The sequence below is a fragment of the Ursus arctos genome, unplaced genomic scaffold, assembly GCF_023065955.2.
Source record: "Ursus arctos isolate Adak ecotype North America unplaced genomic scaffold, UrsArc2.0 scaffold_13, whole genome shotgun sequence".
Taxonomy (NCBI): domain Eukaryota; kingdom Metazoa; phylum Chordata; class Mammalia; order Carnivora; family Ursidae; genus Ursus; species Ursus arctos.
In genome coordinates, this window is record NW_026622797.1 from 60,508,041 (window position 1) to 60,520,699 (window position 12,659).

Here is a 12,659-nt window from a genome sequence, read left to right on the forward strand (position 1 = left end):
ATCCTCCCATTCCCTAGACAAAGGATATTCGGAAAGAATGCTACGTCAGGCAAAAGGCAGGGCTTATAAGAAAATGGCAATGAATGCAGAATGGAATAAGGAGGGAGATTTCCCACTGCAGCGCAAGAAGGGCTTCGTTTCATTTAAGACCCCAGCTGCTCTCGGCTGCAACAAAGAAATGTTTCTGAATTGTTTACAGGAAAGCCCAGAATCTATTCTGATTCCATTGGTCTTAAATACGCATATATGGCACTTGACAATCCATTTTCTCATATTCAGTTTAAGTAACCATCTTTATCCGGAGAAAGCAATTCTTGACTCTTTCTGATGTAAACCCCCCTTAGGGTTTTGGGAAGCTCCAGCAAGGGTCTGAGAAACCACCCCTGTGACAGCCCACGGAAAGCTGAGCAGAGGCTGAGGCTTCCGAGCCTCAAGGGCTGGTGTCCTCCAATCACTTGCCCATCAAGGGAGCACGACTTCTGACCTTGACTGAGGAGAACCAAACCAGACACAACAGTTACCATTGTTCCTCAACTGTTCAACTTTTACCCATTCTGTGCCTTTTCCCTGCCGAAGGAAGACCCATGCAGGGCGCCCTTACCTGCCAGATCTGCTCTTCACTCAGGGAGGTCAGGCGGTCACTCTTCAGGACCTCCTGGAGCAGACAACAAGGAAGCGTTAGAACGTCTTCTGGGCGACTCTTCAGGAGCTCAGAGAGATGTTTCACTAAGAAATCGATCACTGCCTTCTCCAGCAAAGTGAGGTTAAAGAGGTCAGCAAGTCTGTACAGATCCAAGTAATTAAAGCTATTTAATTCCTAGGTGCCAAAAAAAATAAAAATGGGGGAAAAAAAGATCTCTTAGAAATTAATCCAAGAAAGAGCAGGCACGAAATTCAGACGGACTCACTAAGGTTTGACAGGAGTGGGGGAAATGGGATTCCACTGATAAAGTAAAAAAAAAAAAAATCCCTTAATTATGAGACTCTGGCAGAGAACAGCATGTTCTAGAATTCACCATTTCCCCTCACTTTGCCCCTCTTAAAAATCCATATATTTAAAGACATATTTTTAAAGATTTTTTATTTATTTTTGAGAGAGAGAGCATGAAGAGGGGAGGGGCAGAGGGAGAAGCAGATTCCCCGCTGAGCAGGGAGCCTGACGCCGAAATCGATCCCAGGACCCTGGGATCATGACCTGAACCGAAAGCAGACGCTTCACGGACTTGAGCCACCCAGGTGCCCTAAAGACGTCTTAATAAAGGGGTTGAAAGGAGTTTCTGGCTTCACTGACTGAAATGTTACTTTGCAACTTTTCAAAAAACGTTTTACCAATGAAGAAAATTGATTTTTCTACCCTTTCCGTATCTTACAGTTCTCAGGTGAGAAGTTTGTTCCACTACAGAAAATGTGAGGGCAGGTAAAGTAGGAGTCATGATGAGATGACACAAACTATATGAAGACACACTGACTCTACTTTTTCTAAAACTTCAAATGAGGTATGTCTTTGAGTAAAAACAACCCATCCTGACTTAATGAGATCAAAACACATATTTTCACATATAAGGTCTCAGGAAATGAAGGAATCTCACCGAAAAGATTCCTGTCCTGAATAATTCTATATTGAACCTACCCAAGATGAAAAATTTATAATTGTTCTTTATTTTTTGTTAGCCTCAAACATTCAAAAAAGCAATGACAATCTTTTCTTCTTATTCAGAGTTCCTATAGCAATGCTCATTTTGGGAGGGATTTTCCCTGTCTCTACCAGTTCTCAAGTTCAGCCATGGCTCTAAAATAAAGCCCCCAGAGAGCCATGATTCCTGTGGAAACTTTCTTTAACTCTGCAGGAATCACAGTGGGCACACAGGCTTGATGATAGAAAACGTACCTATTTCAAGTAGAATGAACGTCCTGTTTCCCCCCAATCTTTTTTTTTTTTTTTTAAGATTTTATTTATTTATGTGACAGAGAGACAGCCAGCGAGAGAGGGAACACAGCAGGGGAGTGGGAGAGGAAGAAGCAGGCTCCCAGCGGAGGAGCCTGATGTGGGACTCGATCCCGGAACGCCGGGATCACGCCCTGAGCCAAAGGCAGACGCTTAACGACTGCGCTACCCAGGCACCCCCCCCCCCCATTCTTAACTTGAAATTTTTAATATGTGAGCAGTATTTTCCACTAGCTTAAGGAATGCAGAATACCATCAGATAGCTATTTCACTCCACTGACTTAAGTAATTTTCAACAGTTTCCCCTTTCCTAGTTATTCAAAAATATTAAGAACTTGTTCTAAGATATTTATATTCTATTTGAATGTATTTGTTTCTAGAATGTTTGAAAGTCTAAAGGAATACGTTCCAAATCTGTGCTGTCCAGCATGGTAGCTCCTAGCCACAAGTGGCTCCTGAGCACGTAAAATATGGCTAGTCTGATTTGAGAGGTGCTTTAAGTGTTAAAGACAGAAAAAGATAAAGAAGAAAAACAATGTAAAATATGTCATTAATAATTTTATATTGATTGTATGTTAAAATAATATTCTTCTGGATACAGTAGGTTCAATATATAATTATAATTAATTTCACCTGTTTCTTTTTACTTTTTTTAATGTAGCTACTAGAAAATTTACAATGACATACGTGGCTCCCATTATGTGCTGCTCTACAGAATGAAATGTTAATAAGGAAAATTGTAAAAACAGCTCTTTTGGTAACAGCTGCATCATCATCACAGCTACCTGATTTTATTTTATTTATTTATTTTTGGGGGGGATTCTATTTCTTTGGATGGGAGACGACTTTAATTATATTCTAACAGGAGTCAAGCTAGATGACTTCAGGAATCAGCATAAGATTCTGGCTCCTAATAGCTCTATTTGCCAACACAATTGAAAAGGAATAGATGCTTATCTTTAAAATGAAGTTTACTACAGATGACCACTAAAATCCATTGCAACTCAAATATCTAAGAGTCCACTCACAGACATTCAATCAAAATATACTGGCTTCCCGTTCAGCAGATTTTATCAAAGGAATCCTGAAGATTTTAACTCTAGCACCAATTATTTCAAATAATGTTTAAACTTGCTTCTCCAAATCTTACTTTTTAGGATTGGTAAATTTTATTCTGGGAGTAAAGAACGTATAACCCTTACTTCCATAAAGGAAGTTAGGACCATCGCCTAATGGAATGAACGTTCTTTCTGGTCAGTACATCCATGAAGTAAGTTTAACTGCTCAGCGTCCTGAATATAACTTTGGTGTCCTGCTAAACCACTCTGCAGGCCCCCAGAAGCATGATGGGCAAAGTCAGGGTGGTGTCAGTGCCTTTCAAATACCCCAGGCATGTGTCCGAGGCACGGCTCAAGGTCCTGAGGCAGTGCCCAGCAGCACTGCACGGAGAGGCTAGCATGTGCGAGCAGAAACAGTCAAGCTCAGCCAAGTTAAAAAGGTGGACAGGTAGAGCCCAGCAAAAATGTTTTTATCCCGGGGCGCCTGGGTGGCGCAGCCGTTAAGCGTCTGCCTTCGGCTCAGGGCGTGATCCCGGCATCATGGGATCGAGCTCCACATCAGGCTCCTCCACTATGAGCCTGCTTCTTCCTCTCCCACTCTCCCTGCTTGTGTTCCCTCTTAAAAAAAAAAAAAAAATGTTTTTATCCCCATTTTTTCTCCTGCCGAAAAGTATATACAACTACAAGTTTGGGAGTGAATTATGTAGCAGCAATCAAATATTCCTTATTAAGCATCTTTATTTCCTTGTAGAGAGATACTGGGTTTCTTCTGATTAGATGCCTGCAGCTTAAAAGCAGGCCGATTCAAAACTACAGAGAACCAGAGAATTAATTTACCTTAATTGTGCTTCTTTTCTGCTGCATTTCTTTTGAAGGTAGTCATTGAATGCCTGCTTCCCCAGTCCTGAAATGTTTTCGTTTCCTAAGGGGCCTAATTTTCCATAACCCCCAAATGCAAACTAACAAAGTATTTCGTATTAGTAGAGAACTGAGACGCTAAATGGACAAATGTCAGTGTCTGTCTGAACAGCAAAAGGGAGCCAAACTGAGGCATGTGTTCGTGTACAAGAGAAACATCAGTTAAAAGTCTACTTCCTATCTTTACCTTTTCATTTCTCTTCTCTTCTACTTTAAAAATATAATTTCCTGGGGCACCTTGGAGGCTCAGTTGGTTGGGTGTCTGACTCTTGGTTTGGGCTCGGGTCATGATCTCAGGGTCGTGAGATTGAGCCCCGAAACGGGTGTAGAGCCTGCTTAAGATTCTCTCTCTCCCTGTCCTTCTGCCCCCCCCCCAAATAAATAAATCTAAATAATAATAATAATAATTTCCCCAAATCTCCAGTGCTTTTTATACATGTCAAATGTTTCCACTCCCTTTGCCATGCGTACTTAGCACCTGAGTAGTTAAACTGTAGAAAGCAGGGAGATTAGGGAAAAAAGAAAAACCATCTTCGGTGAGGTCATGATGCCACAACACGCATTCCTCTTGTCAGTGCTTTGTGAGCTTTCAGCAAAATCATCACTTCTTGTCCTTTTGGCTAAGACCATGTGTAAGCAAAATATTACCAATAATGCTGCTTTTAAAGATTCTCATAAATGTGATGTGGGGAGGTGGGAAGCAACAGTTAATTACATTAAATGCCCACCACCTGTAATACTGTGCATGGAAGAAAATAATCACTGTTATAAAAATAGTGCCATTATGTATCCAGTTATAAAAAGTAATCAATGTTTATTCCATAAAATTCAGGAAAAGTATGGAAGAGAAAACAAAAACCATTCATATTTCACCATGCAGAGATAATCACTATGAATGTTTTCATATACATATTTTAGATTTTTTTTCAAAAAGTCTTTTTTATATCAGAGAAAAAGAAAGAATAATTCTATTCAGGGGCAGAAAAAGAACATCAGCAGCCACAGGCACTTGGAGACAACCCACATTGGTGAAGAGCAAAGGCCATACATATAATCAAGTCAACCTGGTTCAAATCCAGCCCTAATACTTACCATTGTCCATGACCGTGGTCAATCATTGTTCCTCAATTACAAAATGGAGAGTTCAACCAGCTCATAGGGTTGTCATGGGGATAATGAATGAAAAGCTCTCACCACACACAACTTGGCACATGAAAAGTAGACAGCAGTTTTGGTAGGCAAGGAATAATAAAGTATATTTGAGCATTGTTGTTTGGCATCCATAAACCCTGATTCAACACTGATGCAAGGACTTGAAAATGAAGAATATGGTCCCTTTAGATATCAAAGTAATATAAACCTATACCACTAAGTCAGGGGAAAGAAGGATGGCCAAGGTAAAAAACATACAGTTGAGTTGTAAACTGATCACATGTTAATGACTTGCTCATCTATGTAAGCAGTCCAAACCTCTCTCAGCTCTGAATTCATTTTCCCAACTACCTGTAAGAGGTCATCTTCTCTTGGATATTCCACAGAATGGAATGGATGGAGATGTGGTTGGATGACCACATCCAACCATTCATATCAGGATCTCAAAAGGTGGCCAATATTCCTCCCTCATAACCAGTCACTCACCAAATCCTATTTGCTCTTCCTCGTCAGCAGTTCTTACTCTGTTTCTCATCACCTCCTATCCAGCCATCCTACATCAGGGTCCTGAATTAACATTTCTACCTCAAGTGTAAAACTCTAAAACCTCTCTTTTTACAAGAATGGGACCATACCGATCATCTGTTAAAAACTCACTAACAAGGCCTACCTCAAGATAAATTATTTGTGAAGATAAATAATATTGATAAGCCTATACCCAGATTCATCAAGAAAAAAAGAGGCAGGACAAAATAAATAAGAAACAAAAGAGATGTAACAACTGACACGACAGAAATATAAAGGATTATAAGAGTCTATTACAAAAAACTATATGCCACCAAATTGGACAAACTAGAAGAAATGGATAAATTCCTAGAAATATATAATCTTCCAAAACTGAATCAGGAAGTAATAGAAACTCTCAACACACCAATTACTAGTAAAAAAAAAATTGAATTGGTAATCAAAAAACTCACAACAAACAAAAGTCCAGGACCAGACAGCTGCACAGAGAAATTCTACCAAACATTTAAAGAAGAGTTAATACCTATCCTCCAGAGACTATTCCAAAAAAGAGAAGAGAAAAGCTTTCAAATATATTCTACAAGGCCAGCATTGTCCTGATAAGAAAATTAGACAAAGACACTGCAAAAAAAAAAAAAAAAAAAAGAGAGAGAGAGAGAGAATTACAGGCCAATATCCCAGATGAACATAGATGCAAAAATCCTCAATGAAATATTAGCAAACCACATTCAACAATACATTAAAAGGATCATTCACCCAATCAAGTGTGATTTATTCCAGGAATGCAAGGATGGTTCAATATCCACAAATCAATAAACATGATACACCACACATCATTAAAACAAATGATAAAAATCTTATTATCTTCTCAACAGATGAAGAACAAGCATTTGACAAAGTTCAACATCCATTCATGATGAAAACTCAATGAAGTGGGTTTAGAGAGATCATACCTCAACATAATAAAGGTCATATATGATAAACCCACAGCTAACATCATATGCGGTGGTGAAAAATTGAGAGTTTTCTTCTAAGATCAGGAGCAAGACAAGAATATACACTCTTGCCACTTTTATTCAACATAGTACTAGAAGTCCTAGCCATGGCAATCAGAAAAGAAAAGGAAATAGAAGGCATCTAAATTGGTAAGGAAGAATTGAAACTTTCACAATATTTGCAGATGGCATGATACCATACATAGAAAACTCTAAAAATTCCACCAAAACACTATTAGAAGTAACAAATGAATTCACTGAAGTTGCAAGACAAAATTAATATACAGAAATCAATTATGTTTCTATACACTAATAACAAAGTAGCAGAAAGAAAATTAAGAAAACAATTCCATTTACAATTGTACCAAAAAGAATAAAATACCTAGGAAAAAACTTGACCAAGGAGGTGAGAGACCTGTACAACTATAAAACATTGATGAAAGAAATTGAAGACAACACAAACAAATGGAAAGATATTCCATGCTCAAGAAGTAGAAGAATAAATGTCAAAATGCCCCTACTACCTAAAGCAAACTAACAGATGCAATGCAATCCCTACCAAATACCAACTGGGCTTTCCACAGAACTAGAACAAATAATACTAAAATTTATGGGGAACTACAAAGGACTTCCAGCAGCAAAAGCACTGTTAAGAACAAAGCTGGAGGTATCACAATCCCAGACTTAAAGATACACTACACAAAGCTATGGCAATTAAAACAGGACAGTACTGGCACAAAAACAGACACATAGATCAATTAAATAAAGAGCCCTAAAATAAACTCACACTTATATGATGAATTAATCTACAACTAAGGAGGCAAGAATATACAATGGAGAAAAGACAGTCTCTTCAATATGTAATATTGGGAAAACTGGACAGCCACATGCAAAAGAATGAAACTGAACCACTTTCTTATACCACACACAAAGGTAAAACTCAAAATGTCTTAAAGATCCAAATCTGAGACGGGAAAGCATAAAACTCCGAAAAGAAAACATAGGCAATAATTTATTTGACATTGACCTCAGCAATAATTTTCTAGATAAGCCTTCTCAGGTAAAGGAAACAAAAGCAAAAATAAACTGTTGGAACTACACCAAAATAAAAAATAAACAGAAGGAAACCATCAACAAAATGAAAAGGCAACCCACTGAATAGGAGATATATGCAAATGATATATGTGATAAGGGGTTAATACCCAAAATATATAAAGAACTTATATAACTGAAAACCAAAAAAAAGAAAAACCCCAAACCCTAATAATCTGATTTAAAAATGGGTAGAAAACCTGAATAGCCATTTTTCCAAAAAAGACATACAGATGGCCAAAAATCACAAGAAAAGATGCTCAACATCCCTGGTCAGCCAGGAAACACAAATCAAAACCACAATGAGACATCACGTCACACCAGACAGAATGGCTGGTATCAAAAAGACAAGAAATAACAAGTATTGTCAAGGATGTGGAGAAGAGGGAACCCTTGTGAATGGCTGGTTGGAATGTAAATTGGTGCAACCACTGTACAAAACAGTACGAAGGTTCTTCAAAAAAGTAAAAGTAGAACTATCATATGATCCAGTAATTCCACTATTGGGTATTTATTTACACTCCCCCTCAAAAAAACCAGAAAATACTAATTTGAAAAGATATATATATCCCTATGTTTATTGCAGCATTATTTACAATATCCAAGATACAGAAACAATCATGAATGGATAAAGAAGATGTGGTACACACACACACACACACACATACACACACACACACACACAGAGAGAGAAATATTACTTAGCCATTAAAAAAAAAATGAGATCTTGCCATTTGTGACAACATGAATGACCTAGAGAGCATTATGCTAAGTGAAACAAGTCCAACAAAGACAAATACCATATGATTTTATTTCTATGTGGAATCTAAAACCAAAACAAATGAAGAAGCAAACAAAAAGCAGAAACAGACTCATAAATACAGAGAACAATCTGATGCTTGCCAGAGGGAAGAGGAGTAAGAGGATGGGCAAAATGGGTGAAGGGGAGTGGTGGATATGGGATTCCGGTTATAGGATGAATAAGTCACAGAGATGAAATGTACAGCACAGGGAATAGAGTCAATGGTATTGTAACAGTGTTTATGGTGAGAGACGGTGGCTACACCTGGGATGAGCACAGTACACCATACAGACTTGCTGAATCACTATGTTGTACACCTGACACTAATGTAACATTATATGTTAACTATACTTCAATTTAGAAAAAAGAGACAGAGAGAAACCATTGGTGGGTTCCCATTTGCTTATGGTTGAAAGTCTAAACTCAGTAACACCGCATAGCCTTCCATGATCCACACCTTGATGACCTTCTTAACCTAAAGGGTACTAATCCACCCACTGTGGCTTGGCTTCAGCCGTTTCAATGGGCTACGCATTCACATCATCAGGACCACATCAGGCATTGGCAATATAAAGATGAGGAAAAACAGGCAAGTTCCAAGCTTCCCAGAGTGTATACTCTGTTGGAAGAGCAACACGTATTACAAATAAATGAAAAATTATAATTGAGGTAAAGGCTACAAAGGGTAGAATATAGGGCTGTAAATGCCCATAATGGGTGATTTGACCTGGGGTAGAAAGTTAGTGAAGGCTTCTCTGAGAAGCCACATGGAGCTGATAGCTAAAAGAAGAGCAGATGTTAGCAAAGGGTGGGGTGGGGATGAGTATTAACTATAATTTCTTATTTCTGTATTCTTGATGCTCTGGCCTTCGGGGTGTCACTGACTCGGAAGAGACTGCCCCTCCCAGGACTAGCCAGTTCTCAGAGACAGCGAACAACTTGTTCAAGAGTGCACCTTGTGTCTGGCTCCTATACCCCAAGAGGCAATACTCCTCTTGGACTATTCCCTAATCATCCCAGGGCCGAGTACTGGACAATTATAGACAACCCAAATGTCCCAGAGTCTGCTTGAACTAGTCAAACTAGCCAATCCTAAGCCTCCATACCCTACTTTGTCTTGCCTCTCCCACAGAAGCCACAATAAAGGCCTCTTGCCCATGCTTTCCCCTTGTTCCTTCTACCTCCTGACCAACCCAGGTGCTGCCCCCTGTTTTCCTGAGGCTATTCTGTGCCCCCCTCCTCTTGGGAACTATAACAAAGTATCTTTTCAATGACAGTTGTTCCCTGATCTGTCGACTTCACCATACCTAAATAATAAAACCTGCATTTTAAAACAGAACGGTGATAGGACTGCAGGAAGAATATTCTGAACAGAGGAAGCAATATATGCAGAATTCCTATGGATGAAAAATCATGTTTCCATTGTTCTGTCTGACCATCCTATCTAAATTAGCACACCCCCCCTTCCTCTCCGTTATCCTCCACATTACTCCATTTGATTTGCTTTTCGCACTCACCACTATCTGTAATTATCTTCTGCATTTGTTTTCCTACTTAGTTATAATGTGTTTGTCCCCCAAGTCCCATGAAGTATGTTCTATGGGAGGAAGGACCTATTTAATATTCACTGCTTTATCTCTGGTACCTAAAACAGTGCTAGGCACATTAGGTAGGGGCTCAAGCCACACTTGAATAAACGAACCCATTTCATCTTTCCAGCTTCCCTGGTTCAGGCCGAACGGACCATTTCCTTCTTTGTGCCTCCACCCTGCCCTCTGCAGATTTCGGGCACTTCCACTCAAAGTGCCCTTTCATTATAGATCAGCCTCCCTCTACTAAATCTAAGCTCCCTGTGCCAAGGATCGCTTTGTGTCCCTGGTATCTAGCAGGGAACAGGTGTGAACACATAAGAAACAATGTCCATGAGCCTTTTCTGTTTACGTAAAATCAAGCAAAACGAACACGTCATGTCTTTCCAACCTATCTATCCAATTCTGAACACCATTCAAATCGGCCTACTTTTCATATTCATTGGCCTCCCTCCCTTCCCTTCTGTTTCTGTCCTTCCTACACGTACACACAAAGGCAAATTCAATGGCCATTCAGTTTCCCAAGTGGAAAAACTGGTCATCATGACTGGAGTTGAAAGTGGTAATGGATGAGTGCAATGTAACAGCTCTGCCGTGAAAAAAATACATTGCAATCCACCCAAAATTTCTTTTTTGGACCAAGAGAGAATTATTTCCTCTATCAATTGGCTATTCAGATCAAAGTACCTTTGCAAATGATACTTTGTCCTAATTATGAGATTGTCCCCATTCTCCTACATTCTGTGACTTCAAAATCCAAGCACCCAGGTAGAGGCAGTGATTTTGAATGGAAATTATAGCTCAGCAACAAGAAACTCTCTTGAGTAAAAGGACAATCTTTTTTATTTTTCTAAAAACATTTCATTTCTGTCACACTGCTTCTCACTTGAAATTTAGTTTCTATTCAGAATTATGGTGCATACATTGTTGTTCTTTGGGGAACCTTTTTAAATAGTATTTATTTTCCTTTGGTTTAGGGCTATTTGGCTTCTCTCTTCCCTTCTATTTGTTTCTTATAGGATGGATGACAAGTTAAATAACAGAAGAAGAGCCATAAAATGTGTCCCCAATACTATACTAGCTATGGAATAAACACTGGTATTTAAAGTGCAATAATTCTTAAACCTTATATATTCCCCAAATTCAGTCTTTCTGTGTGGACTATTCCCCTGATTAAGTCACTAAAATGGTTATTCCCCAGATTAACTACTGAAGGTAGCAGAGAAAAGAAGGCATGAAGAAAGTAAATACTGTTTTATTTGGGATTATATTCAAATGTGATTACATTTTTTTAGGTTCTTAATTGTTTATTAAAAAATATATTTTATTAACATTCCAATAAAATTTTGTTCACATGTTTTGAATGTCATTAGTATCTTACCTTAATTTGTGGAATCTTCCAACTGTACTAGCAAACAGTTTTTAATTGAAAGCTGAACACACAATAAAGTGATTAAAATTTAAACGTGATTACTCTTTTGAGGCAAATTATTAGGTGGTGAGGACATGAGTGGGAGAAGCAGGACAGCCTGGGGGCTGTGGGTAGACCCTGTGGCCCTTCCACCACTCTTCCCAAGCCAGGAGAGTAGCAAGAGAATGATGAGTGTCAGCCTTCCTGATGTGCCCTGGTGGTTCTTCTCATCTGTCGCATAGCGATCAGCTATTGTATTAGCAAGTCTATCTCTCTAACTCAACTAAGCAAATATTAATAATTAGCGACCAAAGTTCATACAAGATTTTCTTTATTTTACAACTCCGAGCAGATTTAAGCCTACTGCTGAACTCCCTTGCTTTCTGATACAGTTTCTTGAATGGGAGAGAAATGTGTATGCAGCCTTACAGCTGGGGTCTGCATAGTCTCTGCACATAACCCACAGCCTAGCTTACGTATGTCACAGCCAAGAGATGCGTCCTGATGTGTGCCAACAGCGACACAAGCTGCAAGTCAATCATGCGTATTTCTAATACACAGTCTATCTTTGATTTAGCCACACCCATGCATCTCCTAGCCTGTCAGTAACAGTAATCTCCTTGACCTTTCCAGCACGACAGTGTAATCATAGCCCTGGCCCAAGAATTATACAGAACACAGAAAGTATCTGTCATCTTGTGATCGCATCTACTGCAGACTAGCCCCAACGTATGCCCCACAGATATTCTTTCCCAAGTCTAGGAGTCCTTGTTAAACAGACAAGATTTGGAAATCTGATGGATAGGGTTTGATTTAATGCTAAGGATACCAGGCAAAACATGGCCTTACTAACACTGATGTCTCTTGCCTCATCGAGTTCTGAGAACATTACTGACTTGTGAAATAAAAATAAGCATCAGCAACCTGTAGCAGGATGGAAAATTATGACTTGTGTTCAAGATTATAAAAAACTTCTCTCAAGGTCAGAATAAAAGTAATGCCATTTGATTTCCTGAAGTTTCTCCTTCCAAAATGACTAAATTGAACAAGATTTCAGATTTTTCTAGGTAATAACATTCAACAGATGGGACTATCTGAACAATGCTGTGTTTCACTATTATAGTTATGATCTTTCATATCCAATTATTGATGCCCTTCAAAATGTCACCTGA

General features: G+C 38.9%; 1 protein-coding gene across 15 annotated transcripts in view; it reads right to left on the bottom strand.

The window, feature by feature from the left end:
• KLHL32 (kelch like family member 32) overlaps window positions 1-12,659 on the bottom strand; it is a 253,190-nt gene that overhangs the window by 102,975 nt on the left and 137,556 nt on the right. For 12 of the 15 annotated variants that reach the window (XR_008959002.1, XR_003319828.4, XR_006411007.3 and 9 more), the window contains one exon: window positions 602-817. The exons of 2 other annotated variants lie outside the window; for them this stretch is intronic. Coding sequence is in view for 8 of the 13 variants with exons in the window: in XM_026511771.4 (XP_026367556.1) it covers window positions 602-817 (216 nt within the window). In the remaining 5 variants the exon portion in view is untranslated. The remainder of the gene's footprint in view (window positions 1-601; window positions 818-12,659) is intronic. One more of the 15 variants, XM_048225967.2, reaches the window with a different exon arrangement.